Here is a 24,690-nt window from a genome sequence, read left to right as displayed (position 1 = left end):
TTTTTTTTATAACACAGGAAGTCCCTTAAGACTAAAAAGATGTAATCCAGAAAAGCTGATATGAAGTTAAGAAATATTTTTACCCAAGCCTTATCTAAATGGTGACTAAATACTCACCACCCAAAGCAGAAGACAGCAAAGTATATTCCAAAGAGAGTGGCAAATGCATGGCGAACAGCAGAGCTGGCATGACTGGGACCCAAGTAAATACGAAACCAAAACGCAGCCAAAAGTGCAAACAGTTGACAGGCTACAAAATTGATCTGTAAAAGACAAAACAAAAAATGGCTGTGATTCTTGAAGGAGGAGGGAGAAGGAGTCTCTCCATTCTCAGAACAATAAAGAGTGGAGCCAGGAAAAGAAGGTGAAAAGAAGTGAGAGCAATTAATCTTTTGTTTCTTAGCATTCTCACTTGTGAGTCCAAGCAGTAACTTTCCTTGGCCAAGGGCAGAAGGGATTAAACAAGCATGTAGCCAGCCACCCAAAAACCCAGACAAGGGGAAGAGCAGGCCCCAGCTACCCGAGGTACAGGCAGGCTCTGGGCAGTTCTCACTCCCCCCAGAGAAGGGCTCTGCTCTGCTGCCAGCAATGCTGGCACACCAGCCCAACCCAGGCACAGGGGACATCACCCCCATCTCTGTTCTCTTGGTGGGAGGCAGAGGCCAGGAAGCAGACTGGGACTCTGAAGCACTGCCCTGGTGCCTGACTTTCTCCACAAACCCCAAAACAAGGGCAAAATCAACAATCCTGATGTGATGCTGTTTCACAAGCAGTAACTGGACAGACTTCTTAGCTGAAATGCTCCACTCCACAGCATTCTCCAAGCAGGCCTTTCAACTTACCATTTTTTTGCAGTCGAAGAGTGCAAAAGAAAACAACTTTGCTCTACCACCAAGCAGACAGCTAAAGAAAAATGCCTCCCAATTGTTCTTTGGCTACTGCATGTCTCTATAGAGTGTGGAAAGTGGTCTGGCCCCACTGTAAGGAAGTAGCAACGGCAGTGGGAGCAGAAGACAGGTACATGTGGAGGGCAAGCAGTCCATGACTAGAGACTACTCCTCAGAGTAAAACCAACACCAAGCTGCCTTCTTCAAGTCACCTTCTCTTTGACAGCCTCAGCAAAAATCCCAGAAGTCAGAGGAACAACAGAGCTCAGGAGCTGTCTCTTAACAGAACATTAGGATACGACATCCCTAAATTCAGCCTGGACCCTAGACAGCTGGAGTTAAATTCGCTTATTCAGCTGAAGTCCTTTTTTTTTTTTTTAAAAAAAAAAAAAAACTAATCAAATTCACCCTGAGCTCTCTAGCAGCAAGTCATCCTACACTGAGCAAAACTAAATAAGCTGCAACATTTAAGCAATCACTCAGATTAGAGGATTATCCAAAACTATCAGTCCAGGTCAGGATGATATATCTCACTCGGAAATGCTCCGACATGCTGGCTGTTCAGAGGTGGTTGGATTCCGCCAAGCTTCTTGTCAAAAACATTTACAATGTGTTTAACAAGACACTACAGCCTCAAACTGCTTTTATACTGGTGGATTATATCCAGCATGGTGCTGTTCAAGCAAATGCTTTTATTAAAAATTTGTTGGCTACACTGCTGCAGTTCCTTTATTTCAGTGATGCAGGAAGCCATGCACTAGAATAATGCAATAATTTGAATACTCAGATATGCTGAATTTTAGTTCTTTGAAGCAGAGACAATATCGATATATTTCTTGTTAATATAAGCAACCAGCATTTATAACAGATGGTATCATAGAACTACACCCAAAAGCAAGTAATTAGCAATGTCTTATTATGACAATACTTTACACTTTATTTAAATAAGACAATTCTTATTTTCTGTGCAAGGTTTAAAAAGTAAGAGAACAAAATTGCACTGGTCTCACAAAACCCAGATGATGTAGTACAAATCCCAAACTCTTATCTGGTCTATTACCATAGAATTACACTCAAAACACCAACTCCTCCCTCCTCCCCTCCTTCCCCAGCCAGAGATACCGAAGAAATGGCTGAAGAGAGGACATCCCCTACAGGGCTGCCCTCATTGCATCCTTTCTAAGCCAGTTCCTAAAACCCATGCCTGCCAATTCATCAATGACAATTGAGTGAATCTTAATCCTCCCTCTGTCTGCTCCCACTTAGGGTCACGCTAGTACATCCAGTGCAGCTCAACTTTGTGGCATGCAGAACCCCTCTGATTCAGCATAAAGAAGGAAAGTGCAAATACTCCAAGAAACCTGATGTGACTGATTGTTTAAAAGACAATACCCCCTTCTGTCCAGCGTCACTCACAGAAGCTTTACACCAGTAAAAACCATCACGATAAGCGTTTGGTTTTTACTTTCATCCAGTTCTCATATGTTCAGTTTGAGATGTTAAAAGATGCTGGGACTTGGCGAAAATGAAAGCAAAATGAAAGTGCAATATCCCATGGCAGACACACCTATAGTAGCATTTACATAGCTAAGGCAGGTAACCACAGCAGCAGTAGAAAGCAAGCAGCAGAGACTTCATCACAAGTGAATGTACAATATACGACAGCACAGCAGCCTTGCATACATACGCTGTCGCTTGCCTACACTATCAATTCGTCCGAGCATGTGTTACCTGTGCTACTTGGATTAAAGTTAGCATGGGTAGACCAACCATGCACTATCAAATCTTCATTTTGTTGTGCAAATTAACCCAGACAATTTCTTCTCTGTTCTGTTTTTGCAAGAGTTGGAGTAAAGCCTTGTACCAGGATACCCTTATGTTTCAATCAGCTTTCAATTTCTAAGGGTTGCTTCTGCAGAGCAGCCAAACAACACAGACCCGATGTACTCAGCAAGCACTAATTCCAGAATACTAGTTTACCCCTTTTTGTACTGAATTAAGCTAGAAAGTACCTTACAAAGGAATGACTACAAGACACCATTAAAAGTTGCAAATACAATTCAAAAACCTAAAGATTAACCTTCCTTTTCAGGATCCATAAATGACAGTGATGGTGTCAAACAGTCACAAAAACACATCAGGATTCCCAAGTGTCATATGAACATTATGTGACCTACTTCAACAGCATAAAGGAAGTGAGAAGGCTGCATCCAATGCACTGCTTGGGAGATCAACTCCCAGATACAAAAAAAATGCTGTCTGAAATGCAGAAAGAGAAGACTTTCGCTCACTGGCTGAGAACATTCATGCCTCTGCCCTCTCTTCTGAACTGCAGCCATCACAACTTCAGCAATTTTCCAGGTTCTTCTCCATGGCCATGTTTTTCTGACAGACAGCACTGCCCCCTAAACAACATGCTGCATTTGTTTTTCTTTGTCTATCATTAAGGCTTTCGGGGGGGGGGGGTTTGTGTGTATTTACAGTAACACATACACATTACAAACAACATGATTGATTTTAAAGGATTAATCAGCAGAGAGGCTGGGAGAGGGATACCAGTGAGCAAGAAAGCCAAGTAAATACAACAATTACTGATAAAACCTTTCTGTCATTCACAAGGTAATTGGTACTTGTTGGACAAAAACATTGGGAAATAGTATTGAAGAATACTTCTTGTATCTGTCCACCTATAAACCTACACTCACAATCAGAATGCACCAAGATGACCTCTGATTTCTGTGGGCTTCAGTCTGAAGATCAAACAGCTGTGCAGAGCTCACTGCAAGGTCTAGCACATAGTTTACTGCAAGGATAATTACTTGTCGAGTAATAGCAGAATACTTCTGCAGATCATTCCCTTCTGAGTTTACCTAAGCCAAGCTGAAAGCACGGATAATACAGGCCAAATCTTTTCTTAACTATAACCCATCACAAAGAGAGAGAAGTTGTTTGTCGGTTGGGTTTGAGGAATGCAGGACAAATGTCAAGACACCAGTAAAACTGGCGTGCTCCTTTCCGAGTGCTGAGAAAAATCTGTTCTGCCTGGCAGGCTGAACTCCGTATTTAAAATGGTACCAGACCAGATCTGGTCTGTTCACCAGAGAGTAATAGAGGGATATGATAGCTTTTCATATGACTACCACCTCTAGTTACTTATATGTAAAATTTTAAAACACATGCAGCATTCACATGCATACACACAGACTGACAGTTCTTCTGACAGTGACTTTACTGCATTCCATTTAACATTAATTTTATTCTTCATTCTACGTATGTAAGGTACCTAAGTAAACACATCCCTAAGATTTTAAGAACTGTATGGCATCACAAGTGAATTAACAGTTACACTTTCCTCCCTTTCCCTTCCCAAAGACAAAAGGCCTTATATTACTCCCTTTCGGTTATTTCCAATGTTGCTAAAAACACTTTGTAAACAGTAAATTGAGGCCTTCTGAACATTGATTAATGTGTCCATACAAAAATAACATGGAAACAGGAAAGAAATTATATGAGAATTAACCCTTCTCATTCCAACCCACCATTATAAGTCATGTAACCCATGTTTTTAGCTAGTCACATCTATTCAGTGTTGTCATCAAATTTCTGCACATCTGGTTTCAACTTCACTAGTAGAAAAGAAACACCTTTACTTTTTACAGGCATTTTCTTCCATGCTCTAACAAGTAAGATGTAATAAAACAAGAAATCAGAGCACATGATATGTTGCCAAAACAAGATACTATCTTCCCTTCATTTTCAATGATTAAACTTTGGAAGACAGAAACGCAGTCTCATCACAGTATCCTGCAACAATAGGCTGTGACTCTGATACAGGTCTGGAAGACCTGTATCAGAGTCACAGCCAGCTGAAGACATCCTTGCAATGCAGAAACAATATCCACAGTTTTAGAGAGAAAGAAAATCTGGAACAGCTCCAGCCCAACTGGGTTGATGGTTATTGTTGTCTGGTTAAGGAATTCTTTAATATCTAATAGTCTTGACTTTAAAAGGCCAGATGGATCCAGACCATGTAAACATCAGTTATGAACAATGAGAAACACAATAAACTGTAGTTCCTCCCTTTATCCATTCAAATTCTATAGTAGCAATAACTCAAAGTGATGTTTAGACTGCAAATCTTAGTTTTATACAAAGCGAGCAATCAGGTCAAACCAACCGGCCAAACACCTATGATGTTGACACAGGAATAACCAAACATAATGGTTTCAAGATCCCCCTATACTATTATGCTAAAATCAAAGCCCTTGAAGTATATAAAAGGTTAGTTCCATCTGTCTCGAGCCTTTGCATCTTCTCCCATTTTTAATAGGGTGAAACCAACTTGACAAATGTTGGACTGGTACTGTAGGAAGGGGAAACACTAACTCCTAGGGATCTGGAGCCATCTCTTCAGCCATCTCCATCAGCAGGCAGGGCATATTACATGGGAAAGTCATCTCTTCAATTTCCTAACAATTCTCAAAGGAAAACCATTAAACTTTTTTGCTCTATCTTTCATTGGGTCCCATTAACCATCTGCAGGTGGGCACTTGTAAGGGCAACAGCCAGTTGGCAAGTGACAAAATAAAAATTTCAAATACCTGGCATTAAATACATGTGTCTTGAAATCTCTGCATTTGGAGGACATGAGCCCACTGCCAATAACAGTGAGTAGGAACAATTATCACCTTTTGTTCTGGGGACAAAGTGGTGGTGGGGGGGCGGGTCGTAGCAGGAAAGAAGGTAGCAATCTCAAATTCTTTTAATAGAAAAGCCAAAAGGAGACAGGCAAATGTGTTGTTTACTGCACTGAAAAATGACTGAAAAAAAACCACAAAAATCTTACAAGGGAAAAAAATGAAAGTGGTTTTCCTAGCTAGAAGTTGTTGAGATGGGAAACAGAAAATATGAGAGGAGGCAAAACGTGGCTTTATACCCTTCCAACAAACCATCACAAATAGACTTGGTTACCACTTACCATAGTTCAGGGTAGGTTACTAATCACCCACTTCATGAAGTTTCAGTGACCCTCACCCCATAAGCCTTGTATCTGCAAATCCCCTTATTTAAAAAAAAGTGGTAATAGACATTTGAGGGTTACTAGATCACACTCTGGGAAGAGATAGTAAGTAAGTTTAAGCATGTAGTCTGTTATTTTAGTGCTTTTAACATTTTCCTTATAGTTAAGTATCAGGAAGAAATATCCTGCATTCTGTTTTGACCACAAAAATACTTTGCTTTTCCTTTACTACTCTTTTCCTCCCTTATTAGCAGAAAAACTGATCTCACTTTCCAAAAATCTATGAGGATATAACAAATTGACCACGCAGTTCTCTCCAAACTCCAAATGGCAATTAAGTCCATTACCCAAACCAGATAGTCTTCTGTAAGCAAAATTCCTATTAATGCTGGAATTCATTCACTCTGAAAATCACTATGAGAAATCACACTGCTAACTTGTTACTTGTTGGATGACAAGGTGCTCATGTGTCCCCCACAGCACACAACCTTTGGACAAAACCCAGGCATGTTGCACATTCCTACATGTTCACAGACAGAGGTACAAGTGTGCTACGGCACAGCCAGGCTGCCAGAATATTCCCAGCTAGCATCCAGTTCCAGACCCACTTTCAGTGTGCAGCAGATGATGCAGACTGTCCTCAGACTATAGATATCACAGAAGATACTTCTACTTTTATTCTAGGCCTTGTGCTTACCAGCCAAATCAGAGAATGAGGCTTTAAATCTGCATTTCATCTGCTAAACAAAAGAAAGCATACAAGCAGAGGCCTCCCACCGTGGCTCAGTATAAAGATGAAGTTGTAGCCCATGGTCAAGATAACTCTGTATTTGCTGCTATCTACTAATGAGCTACTGAGCATTAGTTTAGGAGGCTTCTACAAGGGTTTATCTGGTAGATTAGAATTCTCCTCTATTCCCTAACTTACCACAGATCACCAAACAGTTGTTTGCAGTATTTGGAAAAGCATAAGGAACCATGTTAACAGAAGCTACTGACAGCAACAGCAACTCCTCCTCAAGTCAAACCACTGTCTGTAGAGTCCAACAATGCTTGGGTAGTATTTTGGATTTTGGAAAGCATTATAATAAAGTATTCCACTTTGCCAGGCATCAGCCCCATCTTCCAGGATGGTGTCTTTCCTGCAAAGAATAAAGCAAGAACTACAGAAGTGTAATAATTTGCTTTCTCTGTTTAAAATATTATTTTGCACATATAACCAAAGACACCTGGCAAACAACATGTTTAAGTTCATGTTGTTGGAGACATTTCTACTTTGATGTTGAAAAACAGACCTGCTGTTATGATAGCATTTTGTAACATCCAAATTGTGATATTTAAAATGGGTGTGTTAAAACTGAGAGATGGAGTATTCTTTAATCAGATCATCTCAAAGATACCTGATACTTACTGAAATTTTTCAAAATATTTTGATCTTCCAGACTATTTTTATGAACCACCAGGACAAATATTCTCTGCAGAGATCACTTAGCTCTACCCAGGGAGGGGATAAACACCCCCAAAAAGGAGTGTGATATCACAGAAACCATGTCAAGTTTCCCACTGCTAGAATTTTGACTTAGGCTTCCACAAAGGAAAAGGATTCGTGTAACATCATCTGTGCGGCTCCCATCACCCAGAGTGGTATCACTTTGCTCAGAACTCAGTGCACCGACAGCCAGCACAAACAGGCACTTGTAAAGAAATCAGAATTGACAGTCACTTGCAAGATGCTGTATTTTCTGTCTACAGCCAGGCACTGCAAATTGCAAACAGAATGGATCAGAGAGGAGACAAATTCTTTTACATTTGGGAAATACTGATAAACTACTGAAAAGCCGCATCTCCAATATTATACTGAAACAACTCATTTCTCTGACTTTGTGTTGTTGGAGTCCTGTGGAAGATTCTGAGGGGACAGAAGCAAAGGTTTGAAAATAGAATTTCTCTCATGTATATATGCATGACTAATTCAAGATTATTGTCCTCTTCAGAAGCAACACTAAATTCTTGTAGCCCTGGCTTTTTTGTTGCTGTTGCATGCGGAATATGGAGTTGGTAAAGTAGAATATGCCAAACTGACAGCGTTTTGGCCTGTTGTGCTGTTTTCCTGGGTAAATTCTGCTGTTTCCCTACTTACAGGGTCAAATATCCTTCCATGATTTAGACTATAAACTTGAAACAGATGTTCTTTCTGGATTACCTCTATGAAGCCACCAGCAGAATAATCACTAGCAGCACACACAAATATAGCTATAGAACAGATTAAACCCCTGAGTCATCAGAAATTTTAAAAGACAAACATTTAAGTCAAAAGTAAGCTTGAGAAGTCAAATCTACATCAAAATGCTAAGTCACACACCCATACACTTACCTTTGATGGCTGATAAATTTAATGTGTGGACCTGATCCAAATACAGCTTTAGCTTCATGTCAACAACTGAACTGTAATGACTCTGTATGTTGAACAGATGTTTAAGTAGTGATCATTTATGTGCAGTGATGTTCTGCCACTACCTGTAACTCAGTAATTACTGTTCTTTCAGTGATTAATGCCAAAACATAACATAATAAAATTCTCTTATACCTGAGATAGCCAGCATTAATTCCTACCTGTAATAGAAGCAGCAGTAAAATCAAACAAGCTGGAGCCTTTAGTCATTTAGGTGATTTTTTTTTTAAACCAGAATGCCTTTAGATTGTTAGGAGAGCTGCCTCATTTCTTCAGACTACTCAGCAGTGAGGTAGCACACTAATTACATTACCTTTAACCCGAAAAGAGTACTTAAAAAAGAATAATTTGACATACCTCTGTGCAGGTATAGCATCGCATGGCAGACATATAGTATAACATGGCAGACGTCTAAAAGCAGAACTACAGCCAGTAGGTCAGAGTATAGAGGCTATTTTAATAAGAAAAGGAAAAAGAGGAGTGAAATGTTGTTATCCAGATGGGAAGTTTGACAGGAAAAAAATCAAACCAGCACAGTGGGACTACCAGCCTTACTTTGCCAAAGGCTTCCACAGGAAGTATGAAGTCACTAGGATCTTGTACTTCTTGTAGGAAAGATGGCACCTTTACCACCTACCCTCCCTGCTTATGCATAGATTCATACTGATGCAGTGGGAACAGACTGACCTTACCATCACATTACTCCATCACTCCACCTCTTCTCACAGGGTCCACTCAGAAAACCCAGTTTATGCATATGTAAAGTTAAGAGACAGATGTTGAACTTAAAATGAACAGAAGCAAGGAAAACAACAACTCCAGGAGAGTAAAATACAACAAAGCAGAGACCTGAGTGCTTGCAAAGCCTCCTAGAGCTCTAGGAACCTCCTGTGGCAGGGACACCACAGCACTGCTTCCCCCCTTTCTTTGCCACCTGTTGAGCTCAGGCAATTAACTGGAGCTTAGATCCTTAGTTTTCATAATAATTCATTAAATACACCAGTTACCCATCATTTTCTCAGAAATGGATTCTTGGATAATAGATATTGTTCCCAACTGGTCTGTTCAGACCTGATGAGTGCTCTCAAACCCCAAACAATTATTTTCACACAACCTCTCAACAGCATTGCCTAGCCTCTGCTCTTCAATACCGTCATCTCATCCACCACAGACAGTGGGTCAGCAACAAAAAAAAGCAGGACCAAGACAGATTTCATTAGGCATGATCCAGCCCGAGTTCACCAGCCTCAAGCACTAACTGCTCTGGAGATCTCAGCTCGGTTTCTACTTTTGTATTCTTCAGTAAATAACTTCAAAGTAGCAGTGCTAAGAGTAGCATCAACACAGATCTGCACTTTTCCTCCAGATTTAAAGGTTTAGTTTTTAAAAACTTAGAACACAGCACAGCAAGTGAAGCACCATTTCACTTTGTCTATGTAACTGACATAAGTACATAGTTGATTTATTCAAAATGCAAAGAAGGAAAACAATACAGACATATATGTGTGCATATACCCAGCCACCCTGCTGGCACATCTTTCTGTGGCTTCAATGAAAATTATAGTCCTCAAATACCAATGAGAGTTGCATGAATGCAGGAACGGCAGGATCCTTATAGCAATGTTTCTGAAGTCCCAAGTCAGGAACACGCTGAACTTTCAGACCAGATGAAACCACTGCACCTGCATATATTCACCAATTTAAAGATTAAATAGTAGGCTTAAAGTTGCAATCCTTCACTAGAATGGGAACTGGCACATCTAAAATAACTTGCCCCATTATCGATGTTGCAATGTCTGTGCAATTCTATTTTCAGTTCCTTTTCTATAGAAAAAATGTGCCAGTGGTCTTTAATACACACCAATACAACAGAGCAGTTTTGTTCACATTATCCCAGTGACATCCCAGTAAGTGCACACAATAGAAAGAAACAAACATCAGTAAGGGAAAAAAAAGTGCCAACTTCACAAGTTATCCTAAACCAAAAGAAAGTTGGGCTTTTTTTCACCACTGTAGAAACTGTCAGCACTGTGCCAACTTTAGGCACATTATACTTGGAATTAAGTAGCTTGATCAAAGACTAAACCTTTCAAACATCGCAAAGGTATTATATAAGAATTTATTAGGCCCTTACACATCAAAAATCTGGAACATCCTGTATTTAAACACTCAATCATGCTCACAGTAACTTAAAACAAGGGCACTGTAAAAATTAGCGTATTAGGACGTGCTTTAAAAATTTATGCAAGGACTTTGCTAGAGGAAGGGGTATAATTTATCTGTTCTAACACTGATGTTGATACCTGAGCTAGTCCATCTAAATTTCTTTTATGGGAAAAAGGTAATTCTAGGTTACAATTCATCTAATCCTAAAACACAAGTCTAAACCAGGTACTTCTACTATAAAAGTAATCTAGATGAGTAAGTTTAGATGTAGAAATGTACACTGCAGACTTACAAAGACGAACAGTAGCCATACTACACACATTAACTTTAACAGAAGCAAAAAGAAATCTCTGGACTTCCATTTAGCTGTAAGAGATGAAATTTTAAAAAATGACCCACAGTTCCTGGTGCTCCACTTTTAAAGACACCGTAAAATGGTATCATATTCCAGAAGTTGGTATTCTGCAATATACTAAGCCTACTTCAAGTACCTGAAATAGAGCTGGGAGGGGGGAAAAAACCCACGTGCCAATCAGGAGGCATTTCTGAAAAAAATTACTAGTACATCTACTGCCAGATATGCGTGGAAGAGTTTTAGGGTAACAATGCTCCTACACAATGGGTGTAGTCAAATGCACCCAGTTTGCCGCTTCCGCAAGCAGGTGCTGCAAACCTCAGTTCTTCCTGTCCTCTTCCTTGTCTAAGCTGCTTTGCATCTCTGAAGCACCCAGTAACAGCGCTTGCAGAAGAAGGGAAGGAAAACCCTTGTGAGCGTCAAAGAAAATGTATTCAGTTGAGCTTAAAAACATCACTTCAAGTACATCAACAGATAGGTGAAGATCTATGTTCTGCCATTGCACCAACCTAGTGAAATAAGGGGCACAGATCTCAGGGTGCCACCATATCCTTTTCCAACACTGCAGAGCCACAAAATCTGCTAAAAGAGGTACAGAAAATATTCCCAGCTACCTTTCAACATGGAACTCCCTCACAGTAAGAAAAGGATACACAAAGATTTTGGGAAGCCATCAGTAAGAGTCAGGGAAAGTCTGCAGTGAATCTGCTCAGATTTTTTTTTTTTGTGAAATTAATTTTCAGTCAGCTCAACCTGTGCAGATGCACAACTGGGATTTTTTTCACAAGAGAATAAGCAGAAGCATGGCACAAGGGGAGGGAATATACACAGAATCACCGTTTTTAGTAGTAAACTTTAGTCAGACCCATTTATTTGACCAGGAAAATCAGTTTATATTTTGGCAATTAACTTTGCAAACATAACTGTTAGTAACTCACTCTGTTTCCATAAACAATGAAAACTTTATACTCTGCAGTTGCTGACAGAGTCCCCCATTTCCACCACGACCCTTGATTCTGCCGGCAAGCAAATTTTCTACATAGCTTTTATCTTCATTTTTTAGCCTAATTCCAAAGAGCTGTGCATGTTGGGTTTTTTTCCAATTCAAGCACAATTATTTTTGTTTCATTCCTTTGCTGTAACAGTGACTGTGTAGAATCAGCAAGACTCCATGACTGCCAACTTCAGATACTCGCTTTCACAATCATGAGATTTCACAGTCATAAAATACTGTTCTTCCCTATTGTTCTACAGTTTAAAAGTAAAATTATTGCTCTATGCTGTTTAGTATAAGATATGTTTATCTAACCTTCATTCATGTGGGCTGCAGACTTATTTTTAATTCCTTCAGAACTGTGGCAGGAAGAGAAGCCACCAATAAAACATGTACAGCAACAATATCCTGTTGTGGCTGTTTTTTCCTTCCTTATTTCTGCTCAAAAGTTGCAACAGGCTCACTTCACGCTCATTTATTTTGGATCTTGAACCATGCAAGAAGACAAGAACGTAGCCCCAGCTGTTTAGTTATGCCCGTGTTACAAGCACCTTACATCTACAGCAAGCATCTCTGGAAGCTGAACTTTGGAGCATGTCTAATTTTAGGCACTCAACTTCAGACACTATTGAAAACAAGTAACTTGGAGATGTCAAGTGCTCTGGACTCGGTGAAAAGTCATCATTGAGATGCATTACTAAACTAAAATATCTGGAAATCATTAGTACCTTTCTAAAAAGTCATGCTCTGAATGAATTCCAGGGGTTACCCCTCCAAAGGAAAAAAAAAAAAAAAAGAGAGAGATTTCCTAATTTTCAAACTTAGCAACCAAATCAAAACAAAAGTTAACAGGAAAACACAGCACGAGCAAGTGTCAGTTGGTGAACAAGCACAAATAAATGTAAAGTAAACAATAAAAACCAGAAGAGATACTTGGATTTTGCTATAAATTAATTTGCACTATACTATATTTGAGGAAAAAAGATTTTATTTCCTTGCCTCATTAGAAGAATGCTGCCTTCTTTAGTCTCCACTAGAGTTGCATACTTCTATTTGCATAGAGTACAGCAGAATTTTGGGTTGTAACACTGATATTTTCCAAAGATAACTGCCCTATCAGGAGAAAAAAAAAAACCCACACACATTTGTATTGCTTAACCACAGAATTGTACTTTTTCCCCTGGCATATTCTTGCCATGCTTATAATTCAGCAATAGCAGAAACTTAACTTGCTTTCCTTTACACAGGGCAGCAATCATTAGGCAGCAGGAATAAGTCTCATTTTTTCCCCTTTAACAGTTTGGAAAAAAAAGAAAGGAACGCTCTTACAGTTTAGAATGATGACAGTGATGCTCCTACTATGCAGTAACAGGCAACCTATTCTCCAAGAAACGAAGTACAGCAACAAAATTCCAGAAACTCCAAGTGAGCTCTTCTCAAAATACCCTATGAACTTGAACATAGTCAAGGAAAAGAAATTCAACAATCCTTTAAGTTGCATAAATAACTGTAACTTCGCTTTCAAACAAGCCCTTTAAACGTAAAGCCTAAAAAAACAGGCTTTAAAAGAACTAGGACATTGCACGATCTGTACAGCTGTTTCAATCTCTCTAGTGCAAGGTTTTATACCACTAACATCTGGCTATCTCAGAAGCACTTTGAGAAAGCATTTCAGGTTTGATTTTTAGCAAATTGAAGATACCGCAAAATGCACATGGAGTTTTTCCCACTGTTACCGTAGCACTAAAGTGCAGAGTGTGGTAGCATTTCAGCTTCCCTAACGCTGGAAGGCACCTGAGCAATGAGCATCACGTACTTTATACAGGATGAGAGAGAGGAGACTCAGAACGGGATTACCAGGGACCTGGATCTCCACTACCTGCTCAAAGCCTCTTCAGGGCACAGGCCAGTAGTTCCACTTGCCAGAAGATAAATGAGGTCACAGTCTCATAGGCAGAAATAGTCCAAGCAATTGCAAAGACCTGGTCCTAGACACAGGAAACAAGAGGCACACCTGCCATTTAGGGTCTTCCAAACTGGTCTGGTACATCGCCCTTATTAGCAACTATGCTCAAAAACTGAAGTGTCAGAGAAAAAGGAAAAAGAGGAGGCAGATACAGAATCAATTTTCTCCTAATAATCATTTCAACCCTGATTCAACTATATCCAGGCCAAAAAAACAGGAAGCCTGACTGAGATAGTTAGGCAACTAAGGTAAAAACACACGTAACATGTAAGACCGATAAAGTTAGATAACGGACTACTGATCAGTATGGCAGATCCGTATCAAAGGATGAAGGCAGACTACACCAGACACCTGCTGGTATAGTCTCTTCAAAGAGAATATACAGATCACAGAACCCCCAAATACAGCATTAGAGATACGCAGCATGAACTGAACAGAGAGGAAATGCTCAGTGTATGGACAAAAAAAACCCCCACAACAGTTAAAAATCAGAACAGAGAAGCAAGAGGGTAACCAAGACGGAAATACATTGCAAAGCATATAAGGGGCCAGTCACTTCCTATATAAACTAATAGAAGGACAGCTGTAGCTTGGGCTTCTTGAAAGTGGGATGTTGGAGAAGTGACCTTTCCTGGGTGTTGGCTGATCTTCCCTACAGAGACCTGCTGCTTCCTGCTGTATCACCATGTGAAGAAACTCAAGTAATAAATTCAGCGTCAAGTAAAGCCCTGGGAGGGGATGACAACTCTAGCAGACCCGTAAGGAGCAGCCATGCTTGGGACTGCCAGCAGCGACTCGGGATCCCAAAAACAGCAGCACCAGAGGCAGAGCTGCCAGGAACCAGCGGCTGCAGAGGGGACAGGCCCTGAAAGGAACCAGCAAAAGAGTATGTACTTCCAAAAGCTTTCCCTTTTAAGCTATTAAGTATCTTACTCTAGATACTCGTGTTTTTCACACAAACATCCAAGTCCACAGCTGGCTCTGGCCAAGTTCCTGGCCTTAGGAGCCTCCAGTTGAAATGGGTTTCACAGTCCAGTTCTGGACTTCATGAAAAAGACCTTCATTTTAATCACTGTTGAATCTGCAGCCTTCCAACGTTACCACATTTTTCTCTTCACGTGGAGAAACACTAGGAGACACAGGGAAAAAGTCCTAGATCTATTTCATTTATGCTGCTCACATATATTTTCACCATGATCCATCTTAACACTCACATTTCTAAAGCAAACAATCCAGTTCTTTCACTTTGCTTTTGCATGTTTAAGAAAAGAAGTCTACCCTGTAATTTTTTTCTCTTTTACCTTGTTCATATTTTCATTCTGGTTTTATGGCAAAGAACAGCTACAGTAGTCTTTCAATTGACAAGAGAAACTACAATGGGACAGAAACATAATTCTGTCACCCACTTCTCTCTGCCCTGGGTTATTCTTTGTTCTAATCCTCATTTTATTTACTGGTTAGCATCAGCAGAAGAGCTCTAAAACTTTCTTTTTCCATACGGCTGAGGTCATTTTCCTCTCTGCAATGTTACATCTGCAATTGGGAACTAGCGCCCTAGCAGAAGCAAAAAAGGTAACACAAAATTAGTTACATTCTCTGAATAAAAACCAAATGTTTCCTCTCTCTCAAGTCTATCATATTTCACAATGTACCACAGCAAAATGCCTACACTTTCAACTTACTTGTATATAATAAGCAAAACCTACCCATACACTGAGTGCAGTGTTATCATTGCTGTGGCAACTGCAGACCACAATTTTTTGCCTCAAGAGAATTAGCATGAACACAAACACACACACAAAGGCATAAAGAGCTGTGGGTGCTAACAGTGCCTACAACTCACTGTGGATGTGTAACGCTGCCATCAAAAACTGGATTTAATTCAAAAAGTAAGTTCTTTAACTTCCCAGACACTGTCTCCAAACCATTTGTTGACACTTGTTTTTCACCTTCAATACAGCAGAGTTGGCAAAACATCCTGAGAAACCCTGCCACATAAGAAGTATAAATGTAAGACAACTTAAACTCTGCTTGTGAGTGAAAAAAAGTAATTCTAAAACTCTCTCTCAAATTGATAAATCATTGATCTATCAGCTGGAATCTTCTAGTGTAAATACTTACTGCAAACCGTAGGAGTCAGTGATTTGAACCTGCCCCCTGTGTGTGCACACAGAAGATAAACAAAGTCAATACTGTACTACTCTTTAACACTCCCTTGCACTGATAAGAAGAAAAAAACCTACTTTCACCAGTTTATAATGTCATTTAAGCTAGGTGTAAGAGTTAATAATTAAATCTTTTCTACTCAGCAGTCCTTTAAAAAAAAATTTAAAATAAAACTGATACATGAGCATGAAGACAAACATGGAAGTTATTTGAGAAATGTTGAGAGCGGGAGGTCCTCAAATGTCTTGGTTTTTGTCTTGTCATTTTGCCTTCCCCACTCCTCCCCTATCGGCATACTAGGGCCAAATTGCACGTGAACAAGAAACTACAATCGAAGAAATTGCTCAAGTCCAATTAGAGCTTTTGTCACAAGACCAGGGCCTGTAGAAGAAGCAAACACTCACCCCGTGCATGACAACCAGCAGCTGAAGTTTCTTTCTTGGCCTAAAATTGTTATTTAGTTTTTTAGCATTCTGCACGCAATGCAAAAGACTCATCTAAAGCAGTATTTTCTTGCCTCCTTTTTCCCTCCCAGACATCCCCAGCCTGATGCACTCACCGAACTTGAAAACCACAGAATATAATCTGACACTGATCAATAATTTTTAAAGTTTCTATTCCATAGGATGGCCAGATTTTTGTATGGGATTTACTAGGCACATACACACACTCAGGGCTATCTGCCCTTTGCATAAGTCATGTAGGTAGGTAACTCACATGCTTTCAGACAGCATCTCACCCACTATTCTGCAGTGTCACATGAGGACACAGGCAAAATTCCCATTATCAAGCCACCCAGTCACCAAGGAACACCAGGTAAATGTTCAGAGTCCTCAAATCCCACCTGGACAAAGCATTCAGAAAGAGGGGAAACCAAGAATGAAAAATTATTCTAATTATTCTAGTATTTGTTTTGTCTAAGACCAGATAGCATGGCAACAGTCATGCTATAGACTAACTTAACAGTTTTCAGAGTAATGACTATCATTTCCTGTTTAAAAAAAAAAAAAAAAAAAACAAAAAAAAAACCAAAAAACCACCCCAAGCTGGTAAAGCTGTCTAGTTAATATTTTTAATTTCAGTTTAAAAATTATTTTTCATTTGGGTATTTTACTAAAACTTAGAGGAACAATTGAGGACAAACTCTTTGAGAATCTGTAAATGTTTCAATTTATTTGATTCAAAAATATGTTTCCAAGTTTTTTCTCACATTATTGAGATTTTTTTTTTTTTAAGCCTGAAATTTTCTTATCATGAAGGAAGCCCAAAATACAGTAGAAAAATTACTTCCCACCCAACTCCATTAAGGATACAACATACTGTAAGTAGCCCCCCCCAAAAAAATTCTAAAAAAACATTTATGTCAGAAACTATTGCTTGTGCTTTTGTTTTTGCTTCAGTGCTCACCTACAATTTTGCAAAAGCTGTTTAAAATGCCTTATGCCAGAGAAAAAAGGACTGGTGAAAACAAACATTTCCAGTCCAGATCGTAAGAAGGGAGAATGATCAAATCCCACTTTTTTCTGCAGAAGGACCACCCAAAGGATTTCCCCTTGGCTGTTTTTCTCCATATGCCATTCTCCCCTTGGCAGAGGTAGGACAGGCTGCCCCAGCCGAGCCCCATGCAGAATGGGACTGAATTCCACATCGTCAGAAGTGACCAAACAAGCCTGACCAGTGCTATGCTTTGAAGAAATCACCAGATGAAGGTCAGAGATTTCCACCACACCTATCTTAGCAAGTGCTGTGGTGGAGCAGAAGTGGGTCTGAAGAGCAAAACAGCTGAGGATGAGGACCCCACGTTCACGTGACTCATTGTCTGGAGGGTCTCACTTCAGAGGAGCTGAGCTCTGGTGCTGCGGGCTGTGTGCCCTTTAGCAGCTGAAGTACTGTAGGCTCCTGGGGTGCATCCTTCTGCTTCACATTCTCAGAAAGCAACCCCATGTAGAGGCTCCAGGGCCACTTCACATACAAAGTGTGCTAAGTGGGGACAAAGAGATTAATTCCAAAAGCACACTCCTGATCCAAACTACACGTTAAAATAAACACTCACACTATTAGTAAAGGACAGCAGAAACGTATGCATCAGGCTGTACTTTTAAGAGCAAGCCTGAGTTTCTGGAAGTTTTCCTTAAGTACCCCCACCAGACTCCTCGAGCATCCAAGAGATGAGGATTGGTACCCTCAAGGTTACCTGTAACTACTAGGTCACGTACAGAGGGATTTTTTTCCACTCCAAAGAGAAACACAGGCCATTGACATCAGACTTTTTACTTGGTTTTGGACAAGTACAAAAGGTTGGATTCACCTCTGCATTGATGCCAAGCCCAGCGCTGCAGCCTCCCCTGCCCAGGGATTACCAGCACCACTTGCAGTTTGGCAAGCTAGCTCGAGTGCTGCCCATTCTTGTGAACTGTAACAGGAGCCAAGGAGCAGCCAGGGCATTAAATACTGTGCCAGGCTGGCCAACGCACAGTAAATTCTAAGCATTAGGAGCTCCCCCGAAAGCACAGAGCCAGCTCTGTGCTCGGTGCCTAGACCCCTAGGCTGGAGCCCAAGAATCTTCGTCACTGCTTTATATTGTCCCAAAATAGCTGCAGAGAACCACTAAATCAGTGTTGGTGCGATTAATGTGCAGAGAAGGTTTCAGGAAACTTTATGCAGCACTTCAACGTTTATTTTTCCAGATCTTGTTTAACACAAATGAGAAGGAAAGTGCTTAAAAGGGGGAAAATTACAAGCAGCTGATTCCAGTTGCACTTTTGTCCCTTGCCAAATGAAAAACTTAATAGGACAGACGCTGTTTTCAAGGCATGAGGGATGTGGAAATATTTACACCCATAGTATCAAGACATCAGCCATGAGGTTCAGGACTGCAGTGCCAAACTGAGTGAGAACACGTTGAAAAAGGCAGCACGTGTTTCCAAGGCAGGGGAAAATGTGTATGATTGCAATTGTTAGTAATAGTTGACCTGAACAGAAAGAAATGCTTTGGAGACGGCCTTAATCTTTGGAAAGTACTATACCTCTGTCTCAGGAACATACAGAATCTTGGGCCCTGCACAAGCGGGTGCAACAAGTTAGAGAGTGGACTTTCTATAATGTACAGAAAAGCCGTGCAGCCCACAAGCGCTATAAACTGCCCTGCTTGCAGGCACCTGTTTAACTGGGGACTCAGAACAGGGTCAGCAAGACTGTGCCTCTGTTCTTTAAATCAAGGGCTATGTCCTTCATGGCATTATAGTAAAAAGCTAATGATTTCTTTGAAGGACAATAGTTTTACAAAATCTGGGTACTCAAAAGTCAGAAAATATCAAAATTAAAGTTGGTTTTGGCAACCTAATCAATATCTCTCTATAAATGTGTTTTAAGATGTTGATTTCACATTTCATTTTTGCTTACTCTTTCCCAAACAAAAGTTACACAGCTTTATTTTTTGCAGTTGAGGGCTTCAGACAGGGAGGCATTAAATCTGACGAGTACTGCTGCAATTCAAAATGAGAACATAGAATTTTAAATTGCAAAATGACTGGCATTAGGAAATGAATATGTAGCATAGTTCATACCAAACATGGACAGCTGTTGCCGTTGCCTTAGAGTGCCTTTTTTCAGGTAGAAATCAGATACTAACCCCACTTAGGTCTTCCGTGAACTTCTATCTTCGGTTACCTCTCTTCAGTCTGTAACAAATTACCTTTTTTCCTCAACATTACATCTTCTAATGCCTCTATTGACAACCACTGCAGAAACCTCAAAGTTCCCAGCCTAAGTCTATAGAGTTCCTAGAAAGCTGACTTTTTTATTTGGCTTTTCACTGCCCAAAAAGTGGATTAGAAAAGTCATGCAAAGAGGCTTGGGACCAATGTATCTGCTTACTAGCTAAATCAGAAAGCACAGAAGTAAAACATAGCAGTTGGACAACACAAGAGCTGAAAAATGTGGAATTTAACAAAACAACTCCTAATTTTGGAATCAGAATTAATGTTGATTTTTGTAAAAGGAAAAAAAAAATGCACTTTTTTTTTCTTCTTCTTTTCAGACCAGTTCATCAGCATGTCTTGGGGAGAGCGCTATTCAAACTCAAGAAATGGTGGGAAGACATCTCTAATACTTCAACTGTCCCAAGACTCAGAGGCATGTCCCACAGTCCCCCCACAGAGTTAGTGTTTTATTTAAACTGCTGCCAAAACATAAATATGCAGACCAGCTCCAATGAAAGGATTAACATGAAAAAATAAGGTGTACAACCAGCAGCCAAAGCATCCAAAATTAAGTTTAAATGCACATTTTTTCCCTCTGGGGAAATACGGCTGGCCTCATCAATGAAAACACTGAAGTTAAAAGCCCTCTGATACAAACATAAGAACATGCTCTTACATTTTTTTGAGAGAGTCTCCTTGAACACAGAACATATTTCCCTGAAAGTCAACAAACTTGGTACTGCCTGACATACATCAGGGAAAGGCCTATTAAAATGTAAGGTTTGTTGTACAGCAGTTGAAGATTTGCATTTGCTCCTACATCTGCTCCTACAGCAATAGGTAACCTGGGATATCAAGGGTACTGCAAAATAACCTTGAGAAGTGAAACTTTTTAATCATACGTCTTAACCCTTTGAATCTGAATTATTTCTAGAGATGCCTAGAGCTTAGGAAGTCATGGTAAAACTACATACAGATAAACAACATCATTAAACTTACTTTTAATAGACCTTTAAAGAGTGTATTTATTTCTTCGCTGTATTTATACACACATGCATTTTGTTTACAGAAATTACGCTATTAAAAGTTTAACATTTAACTTTCTATATCTCAATGGTTTATGGTAGAGGACCATGTCCCAGAATCGGTGATTTAGGGGATATATGACAAAAAAGGTACATACTTTGCCAAAAGTTACTGTATAAGCACACTGGAGGGATGACGTTCCAGAATCAGTGATTTGGGGTGTATGTGATAAGGAAAAAAACACCCCAAAACTCTTTTCCATATGCTGCTGAAGGTATGTCATTGACCTAGCCAGATATTTTTAGAACACAAGTCAGCTAAACTTCAAAGTCTGCTTTCCTGGGATATGAGGATGAATCGAACACAGAGTCTTTTCATCCTCTTTCAAGCTCATTAATCTTGTTACTGAAAATAGCACTTCTTAAAAAACAGTATTTCAATGCTAAATTCAAAGACAAATCATCCATTAAAGAGACATGCAAACACACACTGAGACATCAGGATTATCTTAGCATCTAAAGCAGAAAACATTGCTATGTTCTCATGCAGTACACTGGCTACTAAATAAAATGTGAACAGCCTGCCAGGTATACAGCGCAGCTAGGAATTGCACCCTCTGTAATTCTGCGCTGTTTTTAAACCTCAGTTGTAATTTTTTAAAATGAAGAAAACAACCAATGTGAAAAATGACATTTTCATATTCATCCATGCTTCCCATAGCGAGTGATACCGTAGCTGCTTATTAGATGACAAAACATTTTCCACCTATCATTACTACAGCTTTTCTGCCCCTGCTATGAAAGGGTAAGGATTATGACTTTCATTTTTCAGACCTTCAGCTCAACTTTTTGTCTGGTCTTTGTCTCAGACTGAAATCTCTTTCAAGCACAGACCTCATGGAAAACCATCTCCATAAAAGAAGGGACAAGTCCCCTGTGCACTTAATGCAGAGGCAGACACACACAGCTTTCACGTACCGCAGTGACTTGGAGGGTCTAAACTCCACCTGTGCACCTTTGCCTCTCACTCTCTGGGCACTTCTCAATATTTTTGAAGGCTCAGGGCCAGCCATGGGGAACCGTCAGCCACATGGACTGGAGGGAGATTTAGGCTGTCACCATCCAACAGGCCACGCAAGATGATGCTGCCATACAGCGACAAACCAGAGCTTACCTCCCGTGTTGCAGTCTAGTCACCGAGTGGAAGGCATAGAGAGCCCGTTAGCATTGCAATAACAGACTCGTATAAAACCAGCCCCTGCTACACGTGGGATTCAGATCTAGCTAAAGTCTTTCATATGCAGAGCTCCGTTCTGTGCAGAGGAGCAAGTGAGCTTTTCTTCTCCCCCTGAGCAAAAGCCCTCTGTCACTCTCATGAGGAAGGTTGCCAATTCACCTGGCAAAGAGCTCTGTGAAAGTGTTGAAAAGTGTTTTCATTTTGCTTCCAAGGGCATTAGCACTACAGATCAGAGTTGAAATTCATATCATTTCGGGGGACTGTGGTGGCACAACGCTTCCACGCAGCAATCTGGGTATTTCCTACTTCAGGACAGCAAAAATCACTGATGGTCCAGCACATTGCAGTGGGGCAAGAGGGGTGGGGGAAACTCTTTTAAATGATTGATAGCATAATCTCACAGGGATAAGCAGTATTCGGGGGGTGGGGGGGCACACAACGCAGGACAGGAAGGTGATTTTCAGGTGAGGAAAGCTGCATTTCAGCACAGCTGTGCTGCAGTTCTGCAATGCAGCCCAGCAAGGGGGTTTTCTCCCGGCCCATCATGGCTCTGTGCCACCGGAGCCAGTGGGGTCATTCGCAGGGATGGCATCTACAGGTGCTTGCACAGCCCATCCACGCTGCTAACTCTGGAGCGTGTGCCCCCCGCATACTGGCGTGGGCTCAAGATGCAAACCACCAGGCACAGAGGTGCCCACCATCAGCACCCGTGAGGGCGGGGCTCTGGGACAAACACAGCACCTAACCAGATGCAGCGAAGCACCCTCAGGCCCAGAAGAGCATGGGAAGAATTTTCTCCACCTACAACATCATCTTTGTATCACCTTGGCTGAATGGAAGGACAAGTTTTGGAAAGCTTAGAATGAAAAACTGCAGTCTGTCAACTCTTCATTTTTCAGTGACCCAGGCAGCCTAACACTGTACGTACGCCATGGTGTTGCAAACAAGCTGGAACAGTAAACGTTTGCTATTCCTGGTTCCTTTGGTGTTCCCGTATTCGTCAATCACAGCACAGAATACCTCAAAAAAGAAGCTATTGCTGTTCATGCACCTTCTCCTAAATGAAGGTATTAGCTTATAGATAATTACAGGCCTTTATTGTTTGACTGTTTTAGTGCTGAGCAACAGATCTCATTTTTGCATCAAAACCTGTTTTCGGTTAAAAAAGGAAAAACCGGCATGGTTAGGTGTAGGGGTTTAATCTATAAAATGATACATTTCTTACTCAACTTTAAAAACAAACAGTAGTAAAAATGACACATAGCACCAGCCACTCTGCAAACAGAAGAAAGCAAATAAATCCCAATCTTCTGTTGATTTTTAACAGCATGGCTCTGCTGCCCTGGTTTCTTAGAGCACACCTCAGCCTCCTAATAGTTCGGTGGAGACTTTTTCTGGTCAGCGCAAACTTCCCGACCGAGCTTCCTCCTTGCTGAAAGAATGCAGGAAGGCAGCAGGTGCACGGCAGGCTTGAGAGACAATAAAAGGTGGCAGTGGGGGAGCAACGTTTTCTGCCTGTTGGGGGTCAGCTTAACTAGGGGCCTATAAACGACCAGACAACACCACAGCCAAAAATATATTACGCTGTTAAGCATCTCACAGTAGCTTGCTCGCCGTAAGACCACTCTCTTGTACGCGTGCCTGTGCGTTTCACAGGACTCCATAAAACCACTTTGCAATTCCACCGGGCTCTTGTACTAGGCTGGAAGAGACTCCTGTGCCTCCCCTCGACACATCCGTGGCCGCAAAAGCAGCGCCTGAACGTAACGATTTCTGACAGGACGCGTCGCCGCCGCCTCCCGCACGATGCCGGTTCCCCAACAGTCCCCCAGAGGCGGGAAAGCACCTCAGCTACGGAAGCACCTCAAACTTCGCCGCACTCAGCTCGGCACCGCGGCTGACGGCATCCAGCAGCAGCAGCAGCAGCAGCGACTTCTTTTTTGCAAGAGCACGACAAGCGCGAGGCATTGCCGGGAAAAATAAAGGGCTTCGGCGGTAGCAGCCGCCCGCCAGCCGGCCCGCCTCAGCCCGGCCCCGGTCCCACCTCGCCCAAACGCGTCCCTACCCCAGGGCGTTCCGCGGGGGACGGTGTCTCGGCGCTGCCCCCGAGGCCCTCCGGCAGATGCAGGGCGCGACACCCACGGGACACGCGTCTCTGCCGGTAGAGCCCCCCCGCGCCGAGACACCTTCAGGACACACGCTACGAGCCCCCCGCGACCCGCCGCGTCCCAGCCCGGCACGCAGCCTCACCTGGTCCAGCGGGATGCCCAGCAGCCCGCTCAGCGGGTGCAGCAAGGTGGAGCCGGTGGTGCGGTGCGGGGCGCCGGGCGGCTCGGCCATGCTGCATCCCCCCCCCCGACACACACCCTCAAACACACACACACACACACCCTCACACCCACCCGCCACACGCCACACGCCCCCGGCCCGCGCCGCTCCGCGCGCGCCGGCCGCCGCCCCGCGTCGCGCCGGCCGCCGAGCCGCAGGGGGCGCTCGGCGGGGCGGGGCCCCGCCCTCAACGGCCGGGGGCGGGGCGGGGGGGGCGTCGGCCCGGCCGGGCCCGGCGGGCGGGGAGTGGGGAGCCCTCGCCCTACCCTGGGGCCTCACCTGGCGCCACCGCCGCCGCCTCCCGTTGCACCCGGCATGAAGGACGGGGTGGGGTAGGCGGTTAACGTTATAGCAGCGGGCTGCCCTGGCCGCCTTCGAGTTTGAGAGGCAGCT

The 24,690-nt window shown here is 42.0% G+C and overlaps 1 protein-coding gene across 3 annotated transcripts in view; it reads right to left on the bottom strand.

The window, feature by feature from the left end:
• Positions 1-24,309, bottom strand: part of MBOAT1 (membrane bound glycerophospholipid O-acyltransferase 1) — a 58,407-nt gene extending 34,098 nt beyond the window's left edge. The window contains exons 1-3 of one of the 3 annotated variants that reach the window (XM_074870884.1): positions 13,204-13,290; positions 8,717-8,810; positions 118-263 (exon numbers count right to left, since the gene is read on the bottom strand). In XM_074870884.1, the coding sequence (XP_074726985.1) occupies positions 118-263; positions 8,717-8,761 (191 nt within the window). In that variant the 5' untranslated portion in view covers positions 8,762-8,810; positions 13,204-13,290. Of the gene's footprint in view, positions 1-117; positions 264-6,835; positions 6,925-8,716; positions 8,811-13,203; positions 13,291-24,219 lie in introns of those variants that run through there. The other 2 variants (XM_074870874.1, XM_074870891.1) reach the window with 2 other exon arrangements.
• Positions 24,310-24,690: the final 381 nt, after the last annotated feature.

This window comes from Strix uralensis, chromosome 1, assembly GCF_047716275.1.
Source record: "Strix uralensis isolate ZFMK-TIS-50842 chromosome 1, bStrUra1, whole genome shotgun sequence".
NCBI lineage: Eukaryota > Metazoa > Chordata > Aves > Strigiformes > Strigidae > Strix > Strix uralensis.
Note: the sequence above shows the minus strand (reverse complement) of the source record. Positions and strands in the feature narration are given on the sequence as shown.